The sequence below is a fragment of the Delphinapterus leucas genome, chromosome 11 (genome assembly GCF_059928025.1).
Source record: "Delphinapterus leucas isolate spDelLeu-1000000601 "Yukka" chromosome 11, BTC_Dleu_Yukka2, whole genome shotgun sequence".
In the NCBI taxonomy this organism is placed as follows: domain Eukaryota; kingdom Metazoa; phylum Chordata; class Mammalia; order Artiodactyla; family Monodontidae; genus Delphinapterus; species Delphinapterus leucas.
In genome coordinates, this window is record NC_143139.1 from 31,117,623 (window position 1) to 31,141,245 (window position 23,623).

A 23,623-nucleotide genomic window follows, 5' to 3' on the forward strand; every position below is an offset into this window, starting at 1 on the left:
TTAATATTATTAACAAACAATGTCCAAAATTTGGGATATGACGTGTAGGGGTAAATAAACTCCTTTGTACCTTTATTCTTTACATTGATTGGGAAATTTTGAATGATTTTAAATGCCTTTGCACTCTGAGAGTGAATATATTAGTAATAGTAGGCTAATGCAAAATGCTGAATTGTTAACACTGAATCTTAGATCTTAACCAACACCAAACTTGACTTGTGATTTGAAAGATACAGACAAGTACCGGACATACTATTTTCTTTCTCTGAAAGAGTCTCAAGCCATCAGATACAGCTCCCCCAAATATACCCTTTTAGTGCACTAAGTTGTGTTTCAGATTAATGGACATGTTTTGAGCAATGTTATGTAGAAATGTTCAAAAAGTTCACTTTTGAAGCACCTGTGTTTTTCCACCAGTTTTACTGAGGTGTAATTGACATATAGCACTGTATAAGTTCAAGGTGTACAGCATAATAACTTGACTTACATGTACGGTGAAACGATTACCACAGTAGCTTTAGCTGACATCCGTAATTGCATAAATATAAAAAATAAAGGAAAAAGAAAGAAGTATTTTTATTCTTGTGATGAGAACTCTCAGGATTTACTCTCTTAACTACTTTCATACATAACCTACAGCAGTGTTAACTGTAGTTATCATGTTGTACAGTACATCCCTAGTATTTATTTACCTTATAACTGGAAATTTGTACCTTTTGACCACCTTCAAAAGCACCTGTGTTTTATATTCTTTAATTATGCAGATAGGAAAATATTTATAAGAGTACTCCCTATTCTCTGGCCCCATTTCCCATAAACTCATAAATTCCATGTTTATTTATTATACAAAAAGCAATCTAGGTCAGGGTTTCTCAACCTCTGCACTGATGCTGTTTGGGACTTGATAATTCTTTGTTATGAGGGGTGTCCTGTGCATTGCAGGGTGTTTAGCAGCGTCCTTGGCCACTACCCACTAGATGTCAGTAGTATCTCCTCACCCCGTCTCAGATTTGACAATCAAAAATGTCTCCAAACACTGTCAAAGGTGGGGCTGGGGATAGGGAGCAACGTCACCCTAGCTGAGAACCACTGATCTGAACAAATCAGATAAATCCTTCTAAAAACATTTTACAATCAGAAACACCCTGGTATCTTTATGCTGGGATGATCTGGGGGAGGTCATTCATCTCCTCCCTTCCGCATTTTCTTTGTGGGACAGGAGTGAATTTTAGGGCTTCAGTTAACCCTTTCCTTCCCAGATAGCAGTTACTATTAGGCAGTGACTAATATGACACATATTAATAGATTTGTGAATATTAGTAGACTTGTTTTTGTAAATACAGTTGACCCTTGAACAACACAGATTAGAACAGTATGGGTCCACTTATCTGCAATTTTTTTTCAATAAATACAGTACCTGTATTTTTATTTTACAGATCTTTAACTAAATGTAGGGAAAAGTTTGTGTTCAATTAGGGATTATAGTGTGTGAAATCAAAAGAACTAGGGTTTGAGTCCTGATTGTATCTAAACTGTTTTCAGCTTCCTTTCCTTGAGTGAGACATTTTTCAGTTCCTTTGTTTTTGAGGCAGAGACAGCAGTGTGCAGATTTTCCACTGCACTCGGGGCTTCTGCATTCCTAACCCCATGTTGTGTGTTGTGCAAGGGTCAACTGAATATTTTAAAATACACATATATGGGGTTTTGTTTGTCTATCTGAAGAGTTATGGGAGGGGGTACATTTCCTCTTTAAGGGACTATTTTTCCAGAGAGCCACAATAGAAGATACTTCAGTGGTATTATTTGTCAATTTTTTCACACCTTTGTGTCACAAGTACCCAATAGCAGTCCTTAACCTTATTTTTCCTCTTAGTTACCTGAAGGGTACGACAGCCCATACTCCAATTTAATATGGCAGTGATTATGAAATAGGGAAGGGCTTTAAAAAATTAGAAATCTCTACTACTCCCACCTGAAAATTTTATGTTTCCCTAGAGTGTATTTCTTTTCTCTGCTCATTAAATTTTTTCTTTGTTGTCAGTATTTGTTCAGATTGAAGGGAATCAGAGCAGGATATATCTATTATTTAAGTCTCCATCTCTTCTTGTCTCTCTTCCCCCTCCACTTGCTTTCCTTCTCTTTTCCTTCTTCTATTTGCCCAATCCTGTTTTGAATCCAATACTTAACTGTTACTATAGCCTTCGTTTCCCCCTGAAACTCCATCTTAGTTCAGGGAGTAGAAGAAGGAAGAGAAAGCATTAAAGGAGACTTGATTCAGTGAAACTAGTGGGTCATATTTCTCTTTGAAACAGATGTAATTACAAAAGATACAATTTATTGAGTTTTTCTGCTTGCACAGATTAACCTAAGTGCTTTGTACTTTCTTTTCAAAAGGTGACGGCAGTTTTGGATCTGTTTATCGAGCGTCCTATGAAGGAGAAGAAGTGGCTGTGAAGATTTTTAATAAACATACATCACTTAGACTGTTAAGACAAGTAAGAAATGCAACAGTATTATTACATTAAATCATACATTGTTAATCTCCTGGAACTCTTGTTTTGCATGCATTTGTAATTACCGTATTTTCCCTCAAAGTTTACTTGAGTTTAGTTATGAAATCCTACTTTTGTCCTTTCTTTATGGAGTGAAATAGGTTACTCCTGTTGAAAAACAAAGACAGTATTCTGAGAATTTTTGTTCCAGGCTTTACAAGCACAGAAGAAAAGAGGGTACCTTTTTTGCATTTTTGTAATTCAAAGGAACCAAAATCCATACAACAGTAGTCCATTTAAAAACTTCTCTTGGCCTCAGTTGAGTCACACATTCTTTTCTCTGCAAGCACCAATGTTCAGGGCAGTACTGTTGCTGATTGGCTTAGGCCTGTGTTACTGAACCAATCACTGAGATAATGAGCAGGGTATTATTTAAAATATCCCCACCTTTCCCTGAAGCTGAGATTGGGGTCAGTTCCCCTTAAAGTTCATGGGCTGCTTGGCTGAGGGTTGGATACCTCAGCAAAAGTCAGGGTACTGTTAGGAAGAGTGAAAGTTGATTGAATGCATAACCAAGAGTGGTCACTCCAGTACCCTCTCTTGTTTTGAATACTGGTGGGGATTTATTTCTTTTTTTCTGAGTCCTAACAGTAGGGATGAGTGAGAGAGACAGGGTGAGAGGAGAGATAAAATCCATGTGAATTCTGCAGTCTTATACCGGAACTCAACCATATTTTTGATTCTATTCTTTCTTATTTTTTTCTTGATTTATTAAAAAAAAATTGTGCCTGAATCTGAATCTAAATAACTTATATAAACAAAAAAATACAGTTGCAATATATTAGTTACTCTGAATAATGAAAATAATTTCATGCCTGTGTAAAATATCCTGCAGTAATTTTGATTATTAGTACCAAAAATTACACTGTAGCTCTAGGAATAAGCTAATAAATATTTTGTGTATAATATTTTGTAAGTCAGTGAACCAAATCTGAGCACAATCTCTTTCTATCTGTAGGCAGTTTGTCGTATTAATTGTAATTTTTCAGTCTTGATCATTAGTCTTCAATATGTTTCAGTTTTATGTAATGTGCTCAGGGAACCTTGTTGGAAATCAGAACACTAGAAAGGTTTATGGGACTGATTAGTGTATGAGCAGCTAGGTGAACCAAGGAAATAGTAGAAGAAATAGAAACAATGGAGTGTGTGTAATATGCCTCTTTAGAAAAAAAGAAAAGGAAAGGAAAACACTTGTATTCAGTGCTGCATTTTAAGGGTCATTCTACCTGTGGTCATGAATCGGGGCTGATCTGTTACACTCTTTTTGTTCCTTTCTCTTTGCAATCAGTGAGCTGTTTTTCTAGGATAGGAAATTTGGATTAGGCTCCAGTCTGTGCTTATGAAAGAAAACAAAGCTAACTTGACTTGTTCTCATCAGTTTTAGCCAACTGAGCTAATCAGACATAGAAGAAAAAAAGATTTTTATCTACTAAGGAAGTATGACTGCAGTCTGAAATCCGTGTTCTTGAAAAATCCCCTCTCAGGGCGTTGAGCCTTTATTCTTCAGCTTGCAGAATTCTTCACACATCAGTTTCCTGATAAATGCAGTTGGCACTGATACTCATCTTTGAAGCTGGTTGTTAAGAAGCAGAGCTTCTGCAGAAATCATAATTTAAAACATGAATCAGGGCTTCCCTGGTGGCTCAGTGGTTGGGAGTCCGCCTGCCGATTCGGGGGACGTGGGTTCGTGCCACGGAGCGGCTGGGCCCGTGAGCCATGGCCTCTGGGCCTGCGGGTCCGGAGCCTGTGCTCCGCGGTGGGAGGGGCCACAGTGGTGAGAGGCCCGCGTGCCGCAAAATAATAAAAAACAAAAACAAAAAAACATGAATCAGTTTAATACCACATAAGCTATAAATTTCAACTAAATACAGTTTCAGAGTAGAGTGAAATATACAGAATAACATGTATGGAATTCATAACAACAGTATCATGAAGCAGGTTGTAAAGTCTCACAAAATGTGGCCTAGGAATCAGATTGGAGACCTCTCTGTTCCAGCGAACTTCTTGGATTAGAGAGAGATTGTTGCACATGGTGATTGCTTTCTTTAGTAAGGGTGGTCCAAGGCAGGTCACTCTGAGGAAGTAAGAGTTTTGAGCTAAGATCTGAATGGCAAGAAGCCTTTAGCTGTGTGAAGGGTGAAGGGATTTCTAGGCAGAGGGATCAGCAAGGGCAAAGACTCTGTGGCTGGAAGGCAGGAGCTGGGTGTGTGCGGTGCTGGGGATTTAATGAACACCAGTGTGGCAGAAGGGTGGTGAATAAGGAAGAGAGAGAAAGGAGATGAGGTTTGAAAGATGGGCTAAGGCAGATCGGGTCAGGCCGCAATGGCTGTTTAAGTTCATGGGATCTTAATCTATTGGGTTGGCCAAAAAGTTTGTTTGGGTTTTTCTGTAATACCTTGTGGAAAAACCCAGACGAACTTTTTGGCCAACCCAATTAAAGTAACAGGAAGTCATTAGAGAGTTTCAGGCAGGGGCAATGCCATACATTTCTTTAGACTTAGACATTTCTCTCCAGAAAACTCTCTAGTCATTAAACCAGAGATAATAGGCAGGTTGTACCTCACATGCCTCAAAGTGCAGTTGATTAGTAGTGGCTGCTCAGGATGTTGGGCTGAGAAGGATTCTGTGGCTAAGGAGGATTCAGTAGGTAAGACTGACATGACCTATTAGTGTGCCACAATAGGACAGTGTCCTGTCCTAGCATTAAATGTTCTGATAAAGCAGAGCAAACGGAAAAAGAGAACTTAAAATTTTAATTCAGAATATGGTTGCAAAACCAGTGGTTTAATTCTGAAAATGTGGAAAATGTAAAAAAGCTCAAAGAAGAAATGGAAAGTTTGCTATAATCCAGTCACTCAGGGAAAACTGTGCTCCAAGTGTTGATGGGCTTAAGGAAGGAGACACTTGGGTAAAAGCTGATTGTCTATGACTCTGAAATGATTCTTGACTTTGCAGGAGCTGGTGGTGCTTTGCCACCTCCACCATCCCAGCTTAATATCTTTGCTGGCAGCTGGGGTTCGTCCTCGAATGTTGGTGATGGAGCTAGCCTCCAAGGGTTCCCTGGATCGCCTGCTTCAACAAGACAAAGCCAGTCTCACCAGAACACTGCAGCACAGGATCGCACTACATGTGGCTGATGGTCTGAGGTAATAGATTAAGTCATGCTGTTTTCTATTCAGGGCATGATGAGTGTGAGCCCAAAATTACTCTCAGACTTTGAGAAGAGTGCTTCCCTGTAACAATGTGTCCTGGTAATATTTCACAAACTATTTGGGTGTAAAACTACCATTTCCCTGATCAGATTTTACAATTTCGTAAAATAAGAGTAGGAAGAGCGTGCAGATCTCATAGCTAGCAGAATTACAGTTGGAACCCAGGAGGCCTTCTCCAGAGCCCATGATCTTAACCCTGTATTGACCTACCTTCCCTAAAAAAATATAGGTAAGGCTTCAAAGTATCAAGGAAAGTGTCAGTTATCATGGGTAATTCTAATGAGGAAAGATGAGGCCATATTTCCGAAGGGGACTGGAGTGATTTGAGTTGGGTTGTCCTGTAAGACCATAGTGTGTCTCAGAGGTGCACCCAGCCCCGCGGCCAGATGGCATCCGGACAGAGCCTTGGAGGGTGGAAAGGCCATGGCCCTTGGAGACAGAGGGACTGTCCATACACTTGCTTTGATTTTATATCTCTGATTCTCTCTTTTTTGTAGTCTCTAAACTGTGCCTAATACTTAGTGAATAGTGTTTCGAGTTCTTCTGTAATAATTGAAGACATCCCAAGTCAAACTCTTGATTTCCCCCTTTTCCACTGCTCTCCATCTCTGGTCACCCAGTTGTGTCACCTTGGAATCATCCTTTAGTCCTTCCTTTCTCTCACAACCCACACCTCATCCTTCAGCAAATGTCTTTAGCAAACATATCTCAATGCAGCTCCTTCTCCTAACTTCTCTCCCTCCCAGCAGTGTCTAAGCAGCTGTCATCTCTTCTCGCCCAGCTGGTCTCCCTGCTTTCACCTTTGCCCCCCAGATAACCTGCTTTTCACACAGTAGCCAGAGTGATCATTCTAACATGGAAGTTGGATCACATCTTTCTCCTGTTATCAACCCTCTCCCACCTCACTCTGGTCACTGTGCTCAGCCACTCGCCTCCCCGAGGCTTCTGGAATATGCCAGAGACTTTATACCAGCTATTCTCTTGGCCAGAATGTCGAACCTCCAGATATCCTCTTGGCTCACTTCTCATTTCATTCAGGTTTCTCCTCAGAGAGGGTGTCCCTGACTACCTTGTGTCTCTTTGTCACCTGTAGCACTTATCACTGCCGGGTATTCTTTATGTTTTTATTTTAAAGGTTTGTTTATTGTCTGTCTTTGCCACCAGAATCTAAGTGCTACGATAGCAAGGATTTTTCCTCTTGTTCACCGTTGTACCTCAGCACCTAGAACGGTGTGTTCTCATTACACATGTTGCCACTGGGGAGAGAGGGAGGAAGGAAGGAAGACAGTGCCTGGCGCATGGTAGCCACAAAGTGGATGCAAATTTCCTTCTCGTCCTTTCCTTCTTAAATAGTGTCTATTCCTTTTGAGCAGTATCCAAAAATGTAAATGGAATGGATGGTAAGGAGAACAAACACTGATCACAAACAAATAAAACTAAACTATTGATATATACGATATAACTATTAATACTGTATAGGGAATATAATAGGAGAATAAAATGAGTAGATTTCCTTTCCTGAAAGAGTCCAGAAGCTATTGAAAAACACAGATTATTATATGAAACAGGAATGCAAAGATTTGGATCTGGGTTGCTACATCTACTTTTGAACACCAGGGGGAACCTTGTACTAAATTAATCTAGATAAAGGGCAACTATGCCTTATGTATTTCAAAAGTTGTATTGGTCATTTTCCTTGATTAAACCGACTCCAGGTCCTGGTTTTTCCCTAAATCTTCCACATAATTCCCAAAGTGCTTATTTATAAAATGAATAATTGATTTTTTAAAAAATTCATCACTGTTTGAAAGACCTCATCTCTTGAAGACCTTACTTAAAATAACAAATCCAGCAGTTTCTGTTAAAGTAAATGAAATCTCATCATATTTTCCTATCATTTGCCTGATTTGTTCTCAGCATAATGCCAAGGGAGCTTTCTGGGTCTTGTGCTACAAGAGGCTAGTAGATTTCAGTAGCAATCAATCTTCTCCCAGCACTAAGTATATTTAAAAATCTCAGCATTAGGGTTTGTCTTCCCAAATATATTTTAGCACAGAGCTATAACTATGGAGGTAGAAAGAGACAATAAAGTCGCACGCCTCTGCAGTCCCTTAAATGATGGCACTGTTTAGAGTGACATACAGGAACTTTCTTCATGTTACATATTTTCTCTTTTGCAGTCTGGCCTTCAGCTATTAGTTTACAGCTCTAACTGTCTGCTGCTTTGAGTTCTTTATTATAATTCTCAACTACCTTTGAAGATAAGGTCACCTATATTTCCCATAAGCTTCTGTGTTTCAGTATGTTCAAAACTGAATTTGCTTTCTCTTTTTCCTTCCACCATGAATCTGTTCTTTATCTTGTATCTCCCATTTGCCAACAAAGGTCTTCGTAGTCACATCCAGAGCAACCCCCTCTTCCACAAAAGTAAGTACTCATTTGTCCGCCAGGTCCTTGACTATTTTACATCATCTTTTTAATTGATTAATTTATTTTTATGCCACTACTGCCGACTTGGTCCGGTACCTCTGGGGAACTATCAGAACATTTCTGATATTATATTCTTCTAAAATAAAAATCTAATTATCCTTGAAATTCCCTGGCATTCCAAGTTATCTGCAGAATACATCTAAACTCCTTGGCCATAGCATCAAAACTCTTTATGTATCCTCTAGCCTGCCTCTCCAGCCTCCTCCCATTCCACTGCCCTCGTTCTAACCATGCTGAAGGGCTTGACTTCTCACTGACATCCATGTCTGTCTTTGCATTTGTCACTCCTGTCTTTTCAAAAAATTGTCTGCCTAGAGAACTCATTTTCCTCTAGAATTTGCTCACATACCATCTCCACAATGATGTCTGACTGCATCATGAAGAGTTGGTTTGGCTAACACGTGTTTCTTGAGTCTCCATGCAGGACTTTGTGCTGGCTGCTGAAGAAGGAAAGATAGGGATTATATTGCTCTTATCAAGGTTTAAAACTTATAGTCTAGTGGGAGAGTCTGCTTTGCTATCTGTACCTTTGTGCTTTTCTTCCTCTGGCTTCCCTAGCATTTGGTGCTCATCACATTTCTGCAACCTTGTTTGAGCACCTGTCTCTCCTAGATTGTGGCCCCTCAAGAGCAGGGAGACAAAGATGACATTATATCCCCCGTGACTGTCCCTCATAGATGCCCAATATATATTTGTTAAATGAATGAAGGCATTCTGTTTTTAGAGTAATTCTCTTTAGGATGAGATAAAGTTTACTTTAAGTTATACGAGTTTCTTAGCAACATTGAAGATAATCACAATTTAAAAATGACTAGTTGAGTTTAGACCAGTTTGTTTTAATAAAATATTTGACAATGCTTGCTGTCATGTAATACATAAATTATGGCTGAATTATTCTTAGTAAGACAAGATCTGTACTTGTTAATATTTCGAAAGCTATTCTGCTATTCTATTAAAAGCTATTAAAACTGCAGTTTTAAGATTAAATTCTATAACTGAACATTTTAACTAATCCAGATAATCTTTCTCTCCCACTGACATAATTTCAAATTAAGTTTAACTAATTTTTTTTAACCTTTGGAAAGTATTCCGAGAGAGTCTGTATTCTATAAATATTCTGAAAGAGGCATGCATTATGAAGGATTTGGATGCCATTCAATTATGTATGACTTGGCTTTAACTTTTTTGTTCTTAATCTCCCAGCTTTTCTCTTCAGCAGGGCAAAGTAGCTAATGGCTTTTCAGTAAGCCCTTAGTAAATTTTTCTTTTAAGCCCATAACTTATTATTAAGGTCAACTTCATTAGTACATCTATCTTACTTTTCAACCAAAAATATGTTTACTGAAAGGAATAGGCCTAATGTCAAATGTCTTAACTACATCCTGGAAGAGAAAGAATCTTCTCCTGCATTAGTTGATGCCGTTAAATGATACATACACTCCCATCAATCAGTGGAAAGTTCAGGGTATTGCTGCCACTCTGCTCCTAATGCCCCTAGCAGTGATTGGTATTAGGTAATGGAGTAAATATTTATTGATATAATGTGAACCTAAACCAAAAGCCACAAACAATGGATTTAAATTTACCTCTATTAAGTTCTATGAAAAATTCTTTCCTCAAGGTAGGACATAATGTAGTTGTGAGATCATGTGCAGAGCTATGGCAAATTTAATGTCACAGGGCAGGGTAAACAGAGTGGGGGAAATCTGAATTTTGCGAGTGTGTAAGGAAAGGTAATAGAGTTACTTTAGTAGTTGGGGCAAAGTAATGGCTCGTCGGCCATGTTTCCAGAATGGACAAGACCTGGTTGAGATGAAAACTTTTTATTTTTTATATTAACTAGTTTTTATTCTTCACCTACAGTGAGTGTCCAGCTCTAGTTGCTGATGGTTGAATGGATCTGTTTCTAAAAGGAAAGACTTTAAAATTCCCCCATATCACCTTTCCCAAGACAATGTTTTACTCATTCCAACTCTTGGTCTAAAATGTTCTTTGATAATTTATAACAGAATTGGGTTTTAAAGTAAATTACATCTTCAAACGGTACAGTATTGATAGCTAGAAAAGTCTTTTATTTTGATTTATTACTATTGAAAAAGTAGAAAATATTTTCCAAAAACTTAGGAAATAGTTTAGTCAGAAAAAAATAAATATCAAAGGAGAGATGGAATAGAGAGAATTTTAAAAGCTAAGAAAAACTTCTCTGTGTTTTTAAGAAAATTAAAACTTAAATAAATGGGAGTTATAACAAAATACTATCAATTCTTATTTAACATATTTACATTTTAAACTAATTAAAATAGTCACATGGTATTGAGGGAATTCAGAATTCCTTTTAAGTAGTTTTTAAAGTATACAAAAGATAAGTCTTCAAAAATTGGTACTTTGCTTAAAGTGGTTGTGCCTTAAAGTTTAAGTCGCTTATCAGGATTGACATGTCTTTTTGTTTGTTTGTTTTAAAAGCATAAGCTTGCTCTGTAATATTGGACTTGTAGGTTTTGATTTCCTTCTGCAATATCTCTTAACTTTGAAGGTGAAACTTAGCACAGAATTTTTGATGCTTTGCATAATAAACATATATATTTTTAAAAATAATGACAAAATTTATTATGGTATAATCACATTTTAATAAGGTTTCCTGTGCATTTCACGGCAGATACCTCCACTCAGCCATGATTATATACCGTGACTTGAAGCCCCACAACGTGTTGCTTTTCACCCTGTATCCCAATGCCGCCATCATTGCCAAGATTGCGGACTATGGGATTGCTCAGTACTGCTGTAGAATGGGGATAAAAACGTCAGAGGGCACACCAGGTGGGTGACAAGGTTTGTGTGATAATTCCCTCTTCAGAATGGATAACCACTGACTTCAGTTGTGAGTTCAGGAGAATCAAGAGAACACTGTAGCCTATCACACTGTGAACGATATTTGTTGTGACCAGTATGTGAATAATTGTGACCAGTACATTTGTGATTTTGATTATTATATCCTGTAGGGCAAAAAAATCAACTGATGTAATTTTCCAGGGTAAAAAACAAATTAAATAAATAGAGTATGTTTTATGTCAAGTTATATTTTTAAAAGTTGGACTTCTTAAAAATGTTTAAATACTCCAGAGGTGGTGAAAAGGAACCTCAAAGTTTTAATCTAGCTACTGATAACACTTACCTAAAAATGAGGCAAACCAAATTCAGGTTCACAAACCCTTTTTTGTAACTCTGAAACCCAAATAACTTTGAAGATCCAAAGTTTTTTTTTAATAACTGATTCGGTGGCAAAATCCGACCCGATTGAATTGATCCTTTAGGATCTTTATTTCTCATATTCACTGTGAATGTGTGTATGTTTCACAGCAGAAATATAAACATGTTTGTTTGAGTACAGGTTGTTGGCTCTGATCCCACTGAATTTTATGTAATTTGTTATATGCATTATTACTTTCTTAAATATGAAAAAGTATAAATTCCTAAATACTTCTAGCTCCAAGAGTTTCAGGTAGGGACTTTGGGACTGGAGTTCTTAGTTGCACTGTTCTTGATACAAGCATACTTTCTTATTCTTTTTAAAAAATTTTTTTAATTAAAAAAAATTTTTAATTTAATTTTATTGGAGTATAGTTGATTTACAGTGTTGTATTTCAGGTGTACAACCAAGTGATTCAGTTTTACATATACATAATTCATTCTTTTTTAGATTGTTTTCTCATAGAGTTTATCACAGAATATTGAGTAGAGTTCCCTCTGCTATACAGTAGGTCCTTGTTGGTTACCTTTCTTATATATAGTAGTGTGTGTATGTTCATTCCAAGTTCCTGATTTATCCCTCCCCACCACTTTTGCCTTTGGTAACCATAAGTTTGTTTTTGATATCTCTAAGTTTGTTTCTGTTTTGTAAATAAGTTCATTTGTATCATTTTTCTAAAAATTAGATCCCACATATGAGTGATATCATCTGAGATTTGTCTTTCTCTGTCTGACTTACTTCACTTAGTATGATAATCTCTAGGTCCACCGGGTTGCTGCAAATGGCATTATTTCATTTTTTATGGCTGAGTAATAGTCCATTGTATATACGTACCACATCTTCTTTATCCATTCCTCTGTCGATGGACATTTAGGTTGATTCCATGTCTTGGCTATTGTAAACAGCGCTGCAGTGAACATTGGGGTGCACGTATCTTTTCAGATTATGGTTTTCTCAGGGTATATGCCCAGTAGTGAGACTTCTGGGTCATATGGTAGTTCTATTTTTAGTTTTTTAAGGAACCTCCATACTGTTCTCCATAGTGGCTGTACCAATTTACATCCCCACCAACAGTGTAGGAGGGTTCTGACTGGTACAGTAATTTAAACCTTCAAACACTGAACTTTGTTTTTCTTTCTTCATAATTTATAGGTTGTTAATGCTTCAATACTTAAAAGTACTGTAGAGTCATGTTACTATGTAAAATGAGACATACCCATTTTGCGTACTGTTATATTTATGGTCTCCAGAAATCACAGGCATCATTTTCTTACCTTAGATTTTAATATTGCTTTTAAGTGTCATACCCAACTCTTTTTTTTTCATGCCTGCTGTAATACTCCTATTACTTTAACTGTAAACTGACTTTCTACCAGTGAAAATTCTATTTCCTTTGTTCTTGGGTTTTCATGATCTTATACTCAGACATGTTCTTTCCACGTGGAGTTCTCCCTCCCTTTCTCAGCTCTCTTTCCTCTTCTAATAATAGATTCATCAGAATCTCAGCTTCCGATTAGTAAGAAACAGTCATAGGGCAAGTAATCTGTACAGACATCTTGTCTTTCAGATTTCAGTTTGCGTGGGAATAGAAAATTGAAGGGTTGACATCTGTTTAGTGGGGGGCAGCTCTAGCTCTGGAGAAATCTTACATGGTTAGTTATTTGTAAATAAAATTACAGGTGGCTTTACATCATCTTGATGATTGCAGCTCAGTTAAAACACATTCTTAAGACAGAAGAAAGTACTTTAGAGGATATCTGACTAGGCAAAATTGTCCCCTACCCTCTTCCCCTTTCCCCATTTTTGTCCTTAGATAAGCAAATGGCCCCAGCTTCCAATGCCTGGTTTTATTTTTGCTCCAAATACATATCATCTCTTTCATTTTACATGGCTATCTGTTGGAAGTAGAGTGTGCATTCTCATAAACATTTCAAAGTATATTTTCTGGCTCAAGTGTCTCTGGGTTGTTCAATAATAATAAAATAATTATCTTTTCAGCACCTGCTGTGTCCCAGGCTCAGGGCCAGATACATTAGACACATGGTATCCTATCCTCATGCCAGGGCTGAAAGTTAGCTTTTATCTTCTCATCTATAAAATGAGGAAGCTGAGGCTCAGTGAGATTGTGTAACTTGCACAAAGTCATGCAGTAAGTGGCCAAGATAAAGCTCAGTCTAAATGACATTTGAATCCAGAGCTATTTGGCTTTAAGTCCTATACAGGCATACTTTATTTTATTGTACTTTGCTTTATTATGCTTCGCAGATGTTGTGTTTCTTACAAATTGCAGGTTTGTGGCAACCGTGCATGAAGCCAGTCTGTCAGAGCTGTTTTCTTCAACAGCCTTTGCTAACTTTGGGTCTCTGTGTCACATTTTGATTATTCTCACGATATTTCAAACTTCTTCATTATTATTATGTTTGTTATGGTGATCTGTGATCAGTGACATTACTATTGCAAAAAGATTGTGACTTGCTAACAGCTCAGATGATCGTTAGCAGTTTTTAACAATAAAGTATTTTTAAATGATTGTACATTATTTTTAGACATAGTGCTGTTGCACATTAATAGACTGCAGTATTGTAAACATAACTTTTATATGCACTGGGAAACCAAAAAATTTGTATGACTCACTTTATTGCAATACTTGCTTTATTGAGGTGATCTGGCACCAAACCTGCAATATCTCCAAGGTATGCCTGTAGTCGCTCTCCTGGATCACATGCAACTATGACATATACTTAAAGAGGTTTACTTAACCTTAGCTATTAAAAATCCAAATAAACAAAGCAAAATGACAGGGCCAGAAACCACAAATATTGTCACGTACAGGTTTGGAAGAATAATCTTAGAAGATGGGATTCCACAGGCCTCGTAAACCCACCTAGAAATGGGCACATGACGGCATTCTTCTCTTGGAAGATCTGCTCATTACTGTCATGTCTCATGAAGGTGGGCCAGGCCACTCATCTGGGGCCTGCAATTCGTTCCCCCTCCCCCCAGCCACGTCACTGTGTTCGTGGAGAGGAAATCCTGCTGTTGAAGCCTTAACCCCCTACTTGGCAGTGGACTTCTCTGATCCTTGTAGATTGTGCTCCCTCAGTGGGCTGGGCCAGCCAGCAGTCAGCTCATTTCAACTCTGTTCAAACTCATGGCCCTTCATTTTATGTGTCTTCCTGGTTTGGGTCAAAACCTGTCTATAGTTCAATATCCAACTGATTTTTCATACCAAGCCAGATACTTGTTCCTGACCCCTTTTAATCTGCTGTATCAATGTGCAGTAACACAAGTATGGAGAAAGATCATGACAGGGAAACCCAGAGCCCGATTCTTTCTGTTCTGCCCACTTTTCCCCCAGGCTGCTTAATACATGGTAAGCATTTTTCCTTGCTATATCTTGGACCTTCTCTTTATCTCTACTGTATTTATTATTGTTAGAGCACTTCTAATCACCTCAGCCCTAAACTCAAATTAAAAATTTTAAGTAACAGTAATTGTCACCACTGCTGCCACCATCACCAAACTTTTCCTTCCCCAGAGCAATTATGTTTGAGAAGAAAATCATTCCCTCTCATATGATTTTAGTTCTCTCCTTGTCTTTTCCTTTTTAATGGATCTTCCTGTTAATGTTATACTTAGAAACTTTATGAGAAACAAAATATAAGGTTTAACTTGGAAATTTTAGAGAAACAAAAGACCATGTGTTTGTTATTGTTAAACTTTTGTGAATTTTTATACTAACTCTTACTGTGGTGCATTAACACCGTGTCTGCATGTGAGTGTGGGTTCATTACTGTTGTCTCAGGGAATATGGCAATGGGAGCAAACCTTTCGTGGCACGAACAGAGTGCTTGTCTCATGCTTAGCCCTTTGCATAGGTTGATTATCTCATTTAACCCTCATGACCCTCTGACATGAGTCCTATTATTATTCCTGGTTTACAGATAGGGAAACTAAATAAAGCTTAGGGACCATTAAAAATGTCTATAGGGTCACATAAGACACAAACCCAACCTTCCTGAGAACACAACCCCTGGCCAGGTACCATCATAGCTGGAGCGCAAAGGTAGAAACAATTTGGTTATTGGCAAGTACCACAGCACCGTGTCTGTCTACGTTTTCAAAGGTAAATATGGGATGGAAACTTTCAACTTCAAATAATTTGGAGAGATTCAACTTTAACTCAGTCAAATGGGTATGTATGTATTATATCCTGTTAGTAGCAACGGTTAATTCTGGGTCTTATGACAGTTACACTGTTGACTGAGATGGATGCTGACTGAAGGCTTTCACCCCGCCAACATCCACAGAAATACAACAGTCTTTGGGTAAACAAAAATGTTATTCTCTGGTTATACCTATCATCTGATAGAAATTATGAGACATGCTCTACTCAGACTTTTTGGAAAGTAAAAAAGAAAGTATATGTTTCTGTGTACTTTGTGATATATAGTCAGACCTAATTTATAAATTTCTCATGTTTTTGATCTATGGATCTTTTAAATGCAGACTTCTCTGGAAAAGTATCTCTTAATATAGTTTTTAGACAAATGCATCATATTTTCCCAATTATTTTAACATTGTGACTTGTAATAATTCTCTAAGGGAAAGGTATTCTTATTTTTTATTCATTTATTCATGCATCTGGCAATAATTTATTGAATGTTTACCAAATATCAAACTGGCGTCACTACTTAATAGCTGTGTGGTGCTCAAGATTCACTTTCTGGGGCTCACTTTTCATTTCTGTAAATTGTGACGAGAAAAATAATGCCTACCTCAAAGAGTTGTTTAAAGGCAAAATGAGGTAACCCATGTAAGTAACATAGAGAAGAGCTGGCATGTTGCAGTTGTGCCAAGTATGTTAGCTGTTTTAGTGGTGAACTTGGAGAATGGGCATTAATAAATGTAAATTTTCGTCTCCAGAAGCACACATTTTGCCAGGAGAAACAGGGCTGTAAACAATAATCATAAAGCATTGTATTAGTTTCAACAGGAGATCTAGTTCAAGGTACAGTGATAGTGCAAGGCGCAAGTGGTTAACTGAGCTATGGGTCGTCAGGACTTCCTTCATAGAGGAGGTGACTCTGGAATGACATCTTAAAGGAGAAGTTTGAGGTTTGAGTAAATAAATAAGTAAGTGGGAGGAGACATTTCAGGCAAAACGCGCTAAGGTAGAAAATGACTTGTCTCATTCCGATAACTGCAAGAAGTTCCATGCGGTCTAAGTGACAGATGGAGGATGGAGGATTCTTTGGTTATGTTTTTCAATTCTGGCTGTATATTAGATAACATGTAGGGCTTAAGGGATATATCCCCTAGGGTTGTGTCCTTTACAGTTGTATTTTAGTAGGTGTGGAGCAGGGGCTCTCAATGTGGCCACATGTTTGAAGCTACTGGAGGACTTTCAAATGTACAGGTAGTAGGACCCCATGCCCAGGATTCTGATTTAAATAGTTTGGGTGGAGCCCAGACATTGAGGTTATTTAAATGATCCCCAGGTGATTCCCATCTCTTCATCATATAAATAGTGTCATTGCCTCTATAAATCAGTTATAAGGTGGGCAGCTCAAATTGTGGTATTGTCTCACATTGGGGAAAATGTTATTTGCAGAAAAACTTTTAACAAGATGATTAGCATTTACTCTAGATTTTGAGAGTATTAGCCTGTGATATAAGCAAAAAGTTATGGGAGTAAATATGAATAGCATTTAGACTTATGTTCAGATAAAAAGAGCAAATGTCTGTTTTAAATTAATCTTTCTCAATGGTGCACATTCTAGGCACCGCAGTGGATTCTGGAGATAGATATATATGACCTAATGATTATTGGCTGTCTAGATTCTGTTAAACTTGGGCTATGAAGTCAGAGTGTCTTAGTTTGAATCCTTGCTCTACCACTTACTAGCCAGGGCTGGAGAAATTACCTAATTCCTTTCCTTGGTTAAACAGTAGTACCTAATAATAGTATCTGTTGTAGGGGATTGTTGTGAAAATCAGATGAAAAATTCATGTAAAGTGTTTAGCACAATGCCTGGCACATTCCTTAGCTGTCTTTTCTTTCCTGGACTCTCTGCTCTGTCTTCTTTTTTTTTTGCGGTATGCGGGCCTCTCACTGTTGTGGCCTCTCCCGTTGCGGAGCACAGGCTCTGGACGCGCAGGCCCAGCGGCCATGGCTCACGGGCCCAGCCGCCCCGCGGCATGTGGGATCTTCCCGGACCGGGGCACGAACCCGTGTCCCCTGCATCGGCAGGCAGACTCTCAACCACTGCGCCACCAGGGAAGCCCTCTGCTCTGTCTTCTTAACACAGGGGGCCCCCTTCTTAACACAGAAGGCTCTGTTTGCCTTCCCTTTCCCTGTCCTCTGAAGGGCACTCAGAAAACTCATCTTGTTTGTTTGCTCTCTCTGAGATCACTGTCTTGTGTTCCTGGTGTCCAGAGCTTCATACATGTTGTCTAGTTATTTCATTGTTTTATGCAGAATGGTAAGTCTAGTCCCTGTTATTCTATCTTACCTAGAAGTAGAAGTGATACATGTTTAAATAAATGACTTATTTGAACAGCCTAATACAACAACGTACGTTTAGGATTTTAGTTAGTACTTAACATTTGTAGTCTTTGAGGGGCATCAGTGCTAAAGAGGGTATCCGTGTAGTACAGTAGCATGGTCCATAACCACCATAGATCATTCACAGTATTAGATCAGGTGACAACACTGTCCTTTTGTAAACAGGCAGGAAATGTTTCTATTTCTAGCCTTCCAGTGACAAGTAACATTAAAAGTGTTCATTTTCATCCCAAATTAAATTCAGTGGTGAATACATTGAGTAGCTTGAAATGTTATTCTTCCTGTTACTACTATGGTGACCAGTATACTGAAAAATAAGGCAAAAATTTTTGAAGAAATTGCAGTTACTTTTCCAGGGAAGTCCTCAGTGATAAGGATACATGTAGAGTAGCTTGGAGGATCTTATGGTTTAGATTGATAGTTAAATGTTATGTTGGTAGCTTAGGTCTTGATGCCCTCAGTCCCCCTCCCCTCCCCATTTCGGTTGAAATACTCCATGATGTTTTAAATTAAGATTTGATTTGCAAAACATAAGGTTGTGAGTTGAAAGCAGCAAATGCTATTGAGCAGGTCAAAAGATGTGTTTCTAATAAATTAGTGGAAATAACACTCCGGCAACAAAGAGATATATCTAGATTTAATGTGCTTGAGTGTTTTATATACATACTGTATTGTAAATTCTGCGTCTTTGTTTTCTTTTTCTACTTAATATTTCAGGGACATCTTTCTGTGTCATATATCAGTTTTAACAGTTACATAATATTTCAGTAATTTACTTAACCACATCTTGATATATATTTAATTTTTTCGAACTTTTTGATATATTGAAAGGTTTTAATTAATAGACTTGTAAATTAAAAATTTCCCATTTATGAAACTAATTTTTAAACATTAAATTTCTAAAAATCATATTGCTGGGTAGGCATATTTTGAATTTTGAAATACTAATTACCTTCTAGAAAGGTTTATCAATTAAAATTCCCTCAAAACTTGAATTAGAGCACCTATTTCCCATTCTGGGTTTGTTATTGTTTTTAATCTTCATGAAGTTAATAGCCAAAAAGTGATAATTTAATGTGTTTATTTTTCAAATATTTATATATAGAACATAGTTGGTTTTCCTTAGATTGTTGACTATTACAGGTAATGTTGAAATTACTTTTTTTTCCCTGAAGTGATTAAAAATGATTTATCTCTATTGCAAAATGAAAGGTTTTATTTTTATTTCAGAGAATTTCAGGCATGAACTTACACCTGAGAGAGAGGGCTTTTATTCATTTTATTCGAGGTTTTCTTTTTAGTGTTCAGTTGGGTTCAAGGAGCAGAGTCACAATTCTTGGAATGATAAGGCCATTAGCATTGCAGCCAGGTTAAAGTGACTTGGAGTGAAGTCTAGAAATCTCCCTCATGTCTCCTCCTCTGTTTGAAACACTGCTCTGGGAATAGTTATTATTAAGAATGATGTAGCCTTTCCCCCCCTCTTAGGCTTTATTTATTTAAGTATGAAATATCACTTAATAATTTATTATTGAATGTTTATCCTTATTATTCTTGAAGATGGACCTTGGGGTGAAATGTCCTGGGACAGGGCTGTTAATTGACTTGATTAAGATGTCTTCTTATAGAGATGATGTGGCCTGTTTAGAACTCATCTTCCTGTCTCTTCATCAGCACATATGCCTAAGTATATACCTCCCTGGATGTATAAGTTCTGGGGTTGGGCATATTTATTAATATGTCTGTTTACTTTCAGGGTTTCGTGCACCTGAAGTTGCCAGAGGAAATGTTATTTATAACCAACAGGCTGATGTTTATTCATTTGGTTTGCTACTCTATGATATTTTGACAACTGGAGGTAGAATAGCAGAGGGTTTGAAGTTCCCAAATGAGTTTGATGAATTGGCAATACAAGGAAAATTACCTGGTAAGTTTTATTTTATCTACAATAAAGATTATTATTATTTTTTAATAGTAGCAGCTTCATTTCCAAGTTATTTAATTGTAGTTGTATAGTAATTCATTTCACAGCTGAAAACTTTTTTAGTGCATGAATATTCTTAAATTCTGTGACATATTAATAAAATCATATGAGAAAGATAGAAGTTATAGGGCTTCTTTTTAATATTCCAAATATTGATATATTTGGTATTATATTTAGAAGAATACTCAGAGAAGGAAATACTATTAGAATTCCAGGTTTAGTGACTTTTCTTCTTGTAAGGAGTTACTAAGTGTCCATTAGCTTGGGGTATTTTCATTTTCTTGGAGTGAAGTAATTTCTCTGCAGGAATGGAAGCTTGAATTATTTACAATAATAATTTTTAGTAGTAAATATTAGTAAGAATTAGTAAATGAGTATTTAATGAGATCAAATCTCATTTTGAATGGTTGCCTCATGCTTTAAAGAAATTCTAGGGCTTTGTCATTCATTCCTTAACTCTTCAGTTCTCATTCTAAAGTATTCTTTTAAATATATTTAGTTGTTTCTCATATTTTCTGCTTTTCTTTTCATTTAAGAAAAGTTTTGAGCGTATACTATGTTCCATCTGCAGGGAATACAGCTTTAACTATCTCCTTCTGGGGGACCTTTAAAGATTCCCAACAGAAGGAAATCTATTATTACTCGACTAAACTTTGTGCACAATCTAGGTCGTCTCCCTCATTTTATCAGTTAGCTTTCCAGTGAAAGTTTTCAGGTCTGTATTCTATACCAATCAGAAAAATGGCATACCTCTTATAAAAAAAACAAATGTGCACAAAGTGACTGTGGGGGTAACATTGGATTAAATGGATTAAATGCCTGTCTACATTGAATATTAAAATAAAAAGTATTTGCAAAGAAGTCTATTATATGAACAAAAGTGTTTTCAAAGTCTATTTGAAATGAAGGTATGAAAGGAAAATCTATTTTTATTCAATTGGTATTTGTGTCTCTTTTTATACTGTAAAAATTAAGAACTCATTCTTGATGTCTCTAGTGGAGACAGTTAACAAAATTAGCTTTAAGAGTGATAAGTAGATTCATGATATATATGGGATTATAGAGATCAGTGGTTCCTTTGCAATGTCTGGACCTCTCATACACATTGAGAAGAAATAAAATAATTGTTCTGATTTGTCCAGTGTTTAAGCGTGATATGTTTTTTAATGTTTTAGATCCAGTTAAAGAATATGGTTGTGCCCCATGGCCTATGGTTGAGAAGTTAATCAAAAAATGTTTGAAAGAAAATCCTCAGGAAAGACCTACTTCTGCCCAGGTATTTGTGTAGTCAAAATTTATCAGTATTTTGTTCAGAACATCAAAAAATATATATGTAATATTCAAATATATATACTCAAACATATAAACACACACAATTTAAAAGTTATAAAGCAAAATTCCTCTATCCCGTCACTACCCCAGGCACAAAATAAAGGGCCAACACCCCAGAAACGCACATATGCCTCTTTCTGATTGCATCACCCTCTTTTCCCTATATGTAGCCAGTCTCCTGACTTTCACGATAATCATTGTTTATTTTTCTTTTTATGATTTTACTACCCAGTTTATAATTTATTTAAAATGGAATCATAGTCACGTGCTGTTCTGAGTTTTTTCAGTTGTTCTCCCAACATTATTTTGTAAGCTTCATTCATGTTGTTGAACATAGCTATTGATTACTTTCCCTACTATTCCATTCCATTGTTTGAATGCACAACAATGTATTTACCCATGATCATATCAGTGGGTATTGGTATCGTTTCTAGTTTTTTGCTATTATAAATAGTGCTGTTATGAGTGTGGTCATACATGTCGCCTAGTGCAAATTGTATCAGAATTGCTTTGTGGTATCTAACCAGGAGTTGAATTGCAGAATCATGGGATATGGGAATATCTAAATCATTTCTTGAAGAAGTTGTACCAGCTTAACAGTTCCATCACCTGTATATTAGGGTAGCTGTTTTTTTAATATATTCTCCCTAAACGTTGGAGTATCTGACTTCTTAATTTTTTCCAAATAGATTCAGTCTTGTGTATTGATTTACATTTTCCTAATTACTAATAAAGATGAGCATCTCTTTATATATTCATTGGTCACATATATGTTTCCTCTTCTGGAAAATGCCTGTTCATTATTTAGCCATTTTTCTATTGAGTTGTTTTCGTAAAAATAAAATTTAAAAAGCGCTTCTTTATACATTGTATACTAAAACTTTGTTGGTTATATATGTTGCAAATTTCTTTTCCCAATTCATGGTTTGCATTTTTATTTCCTAAAGGGTGCCTTTTGATTAACAGATTTTCTTAATTTTAATAGAGATAAATTTAACAATACTTCTTTTTATCGTTATTAATTTTAGGGTCCTGTTTTAAAAGGTCCTTATCTCTCTCAGAGTCACAAAAATATTTACCTATGGTTTCTTCAGAATGTTTAAAAGTTTTGTTCTTAATAGTTAAGTTCTGAATCCATCAGGAAATGACATTTTTATCTAGATCCAATTTCCTTTTTTCCATACGGGTAACCAATTTTTCCAGCTTCATCTATGAAATTGTTTCTTCCTTTGTCTTCTACTGATCTTTTTATTTTCCATTTCCATTCTGTAATATACACTCAAAGATAAACACACACACATTCTCTTCCATTGGTCAATTTACCTGTTCTTCCTCCGGTACAATCCTGTCTTAATTCCTGAAGCTTTATAATGGTCTCTTTCCCCCCTTATTTTTATCCTTCAGGAATGCTTTAGCTGTTCTTCAGTCTAGTTTTTCCATATAAAATTTTAAATCACTTTGTCAACTTTTATGAAAAATTCTATTGTGCTTTGGATTAGACTTGCATTGAATCTGTAGACAATATCCGTATGATATATTGTCTCTCTATTCTTGAATATGGGTTATCTCTGTATTTAGGTCTTCTTAAGTGTCTTTCAATAAAGTTTTATAATTTTGCATATAGGTCTTGCACATCTTTTTCTGGATTATCTTGCTATAAATTGCTTTACACTCAATTCCTGGCTTGAGATGTTTTTGAATCACCCAGGTGATGAGAATCTGGTCTACAAATCTTGAGAGCAAGCTTATTAATTAATAAACAGTTTCTCAGGGTTCTTTTGCTCTCTCCCCCTGTGTCTGTAAAGTCCCAACGCAACTTTTCTTATAAACCAGTGAGAGTGGGAGTGTGGAGTGGCTTTATATCTGGTTCTTATTTATTCTAAATATGCAGTCCTTTTGGGATCCCAGTTTTATGGGAACAAGACCATTAACTACATTCTCCACTTTGGACAGGCCATAGGTTTAACTCTTTCCCACTGGCCTCACAAGGCACTAAAAACCGCACATCAATTTTGCTTCAATAGACAAATGCCTAAAGGGAAAATTGGGCTTCAGGGTTCATCTGACCTCTCTGGATTCTGTCTTTCATTAATGTTTTGGCCTGAAAATTCTATATGGTGTTGTCAGATCTTTAATGTTTTTAAGAGATTAAAAAATAATTTCTTCTGCATTTTAAGTTGTATTCAGCTGGAAGTTTTGTCCAAATAACCTCTTCCACCATATTATTGGAAACAGAACTCT

General features: G+C 36.7%; 1 protein-coding gene across 9 annotated transcripts in view; it reads left to right on the plus strand.

Annotated features, from left to right (window-relative positions):
* LRRK2 (leucine rich repeat kinase 2) overlaps nt 1-23,623 on the plus strand; it is a 150,738-nt gene that overhangs the window by 111,713 nt on the left and 15,402 nt on the right. For 8 of the 9 annotated variants that reach the window (XM_089920536.1, XM_089920537.1, XM_089920539.1 and 5 more), the window contains 5 exons: nt 2,395-2,495; nt 5,508-5,698; nt 10,911-11,071; nt 19,823-19,993; nt 21,226-21,326. In XM_089920536.1, coding sequence (XP_089776662.1) covers nt 2,395-2,495; nt 5,508-5,698; nt 10,911-11,071; nt 19,823-19,993; nt 21,226-21,326 — 725 coding nt within the window. Of the gene's footprint in view, nt 1-2,394; nt 2,496-5,507; nt 5,699-10,910; nt 11,084-19,822; nt 19,994-21,225; nt 21,327-23,623 lie in introns of those variants that run through there. The other variant, XM_089920545.1, reaches the window with a different exon arrangement.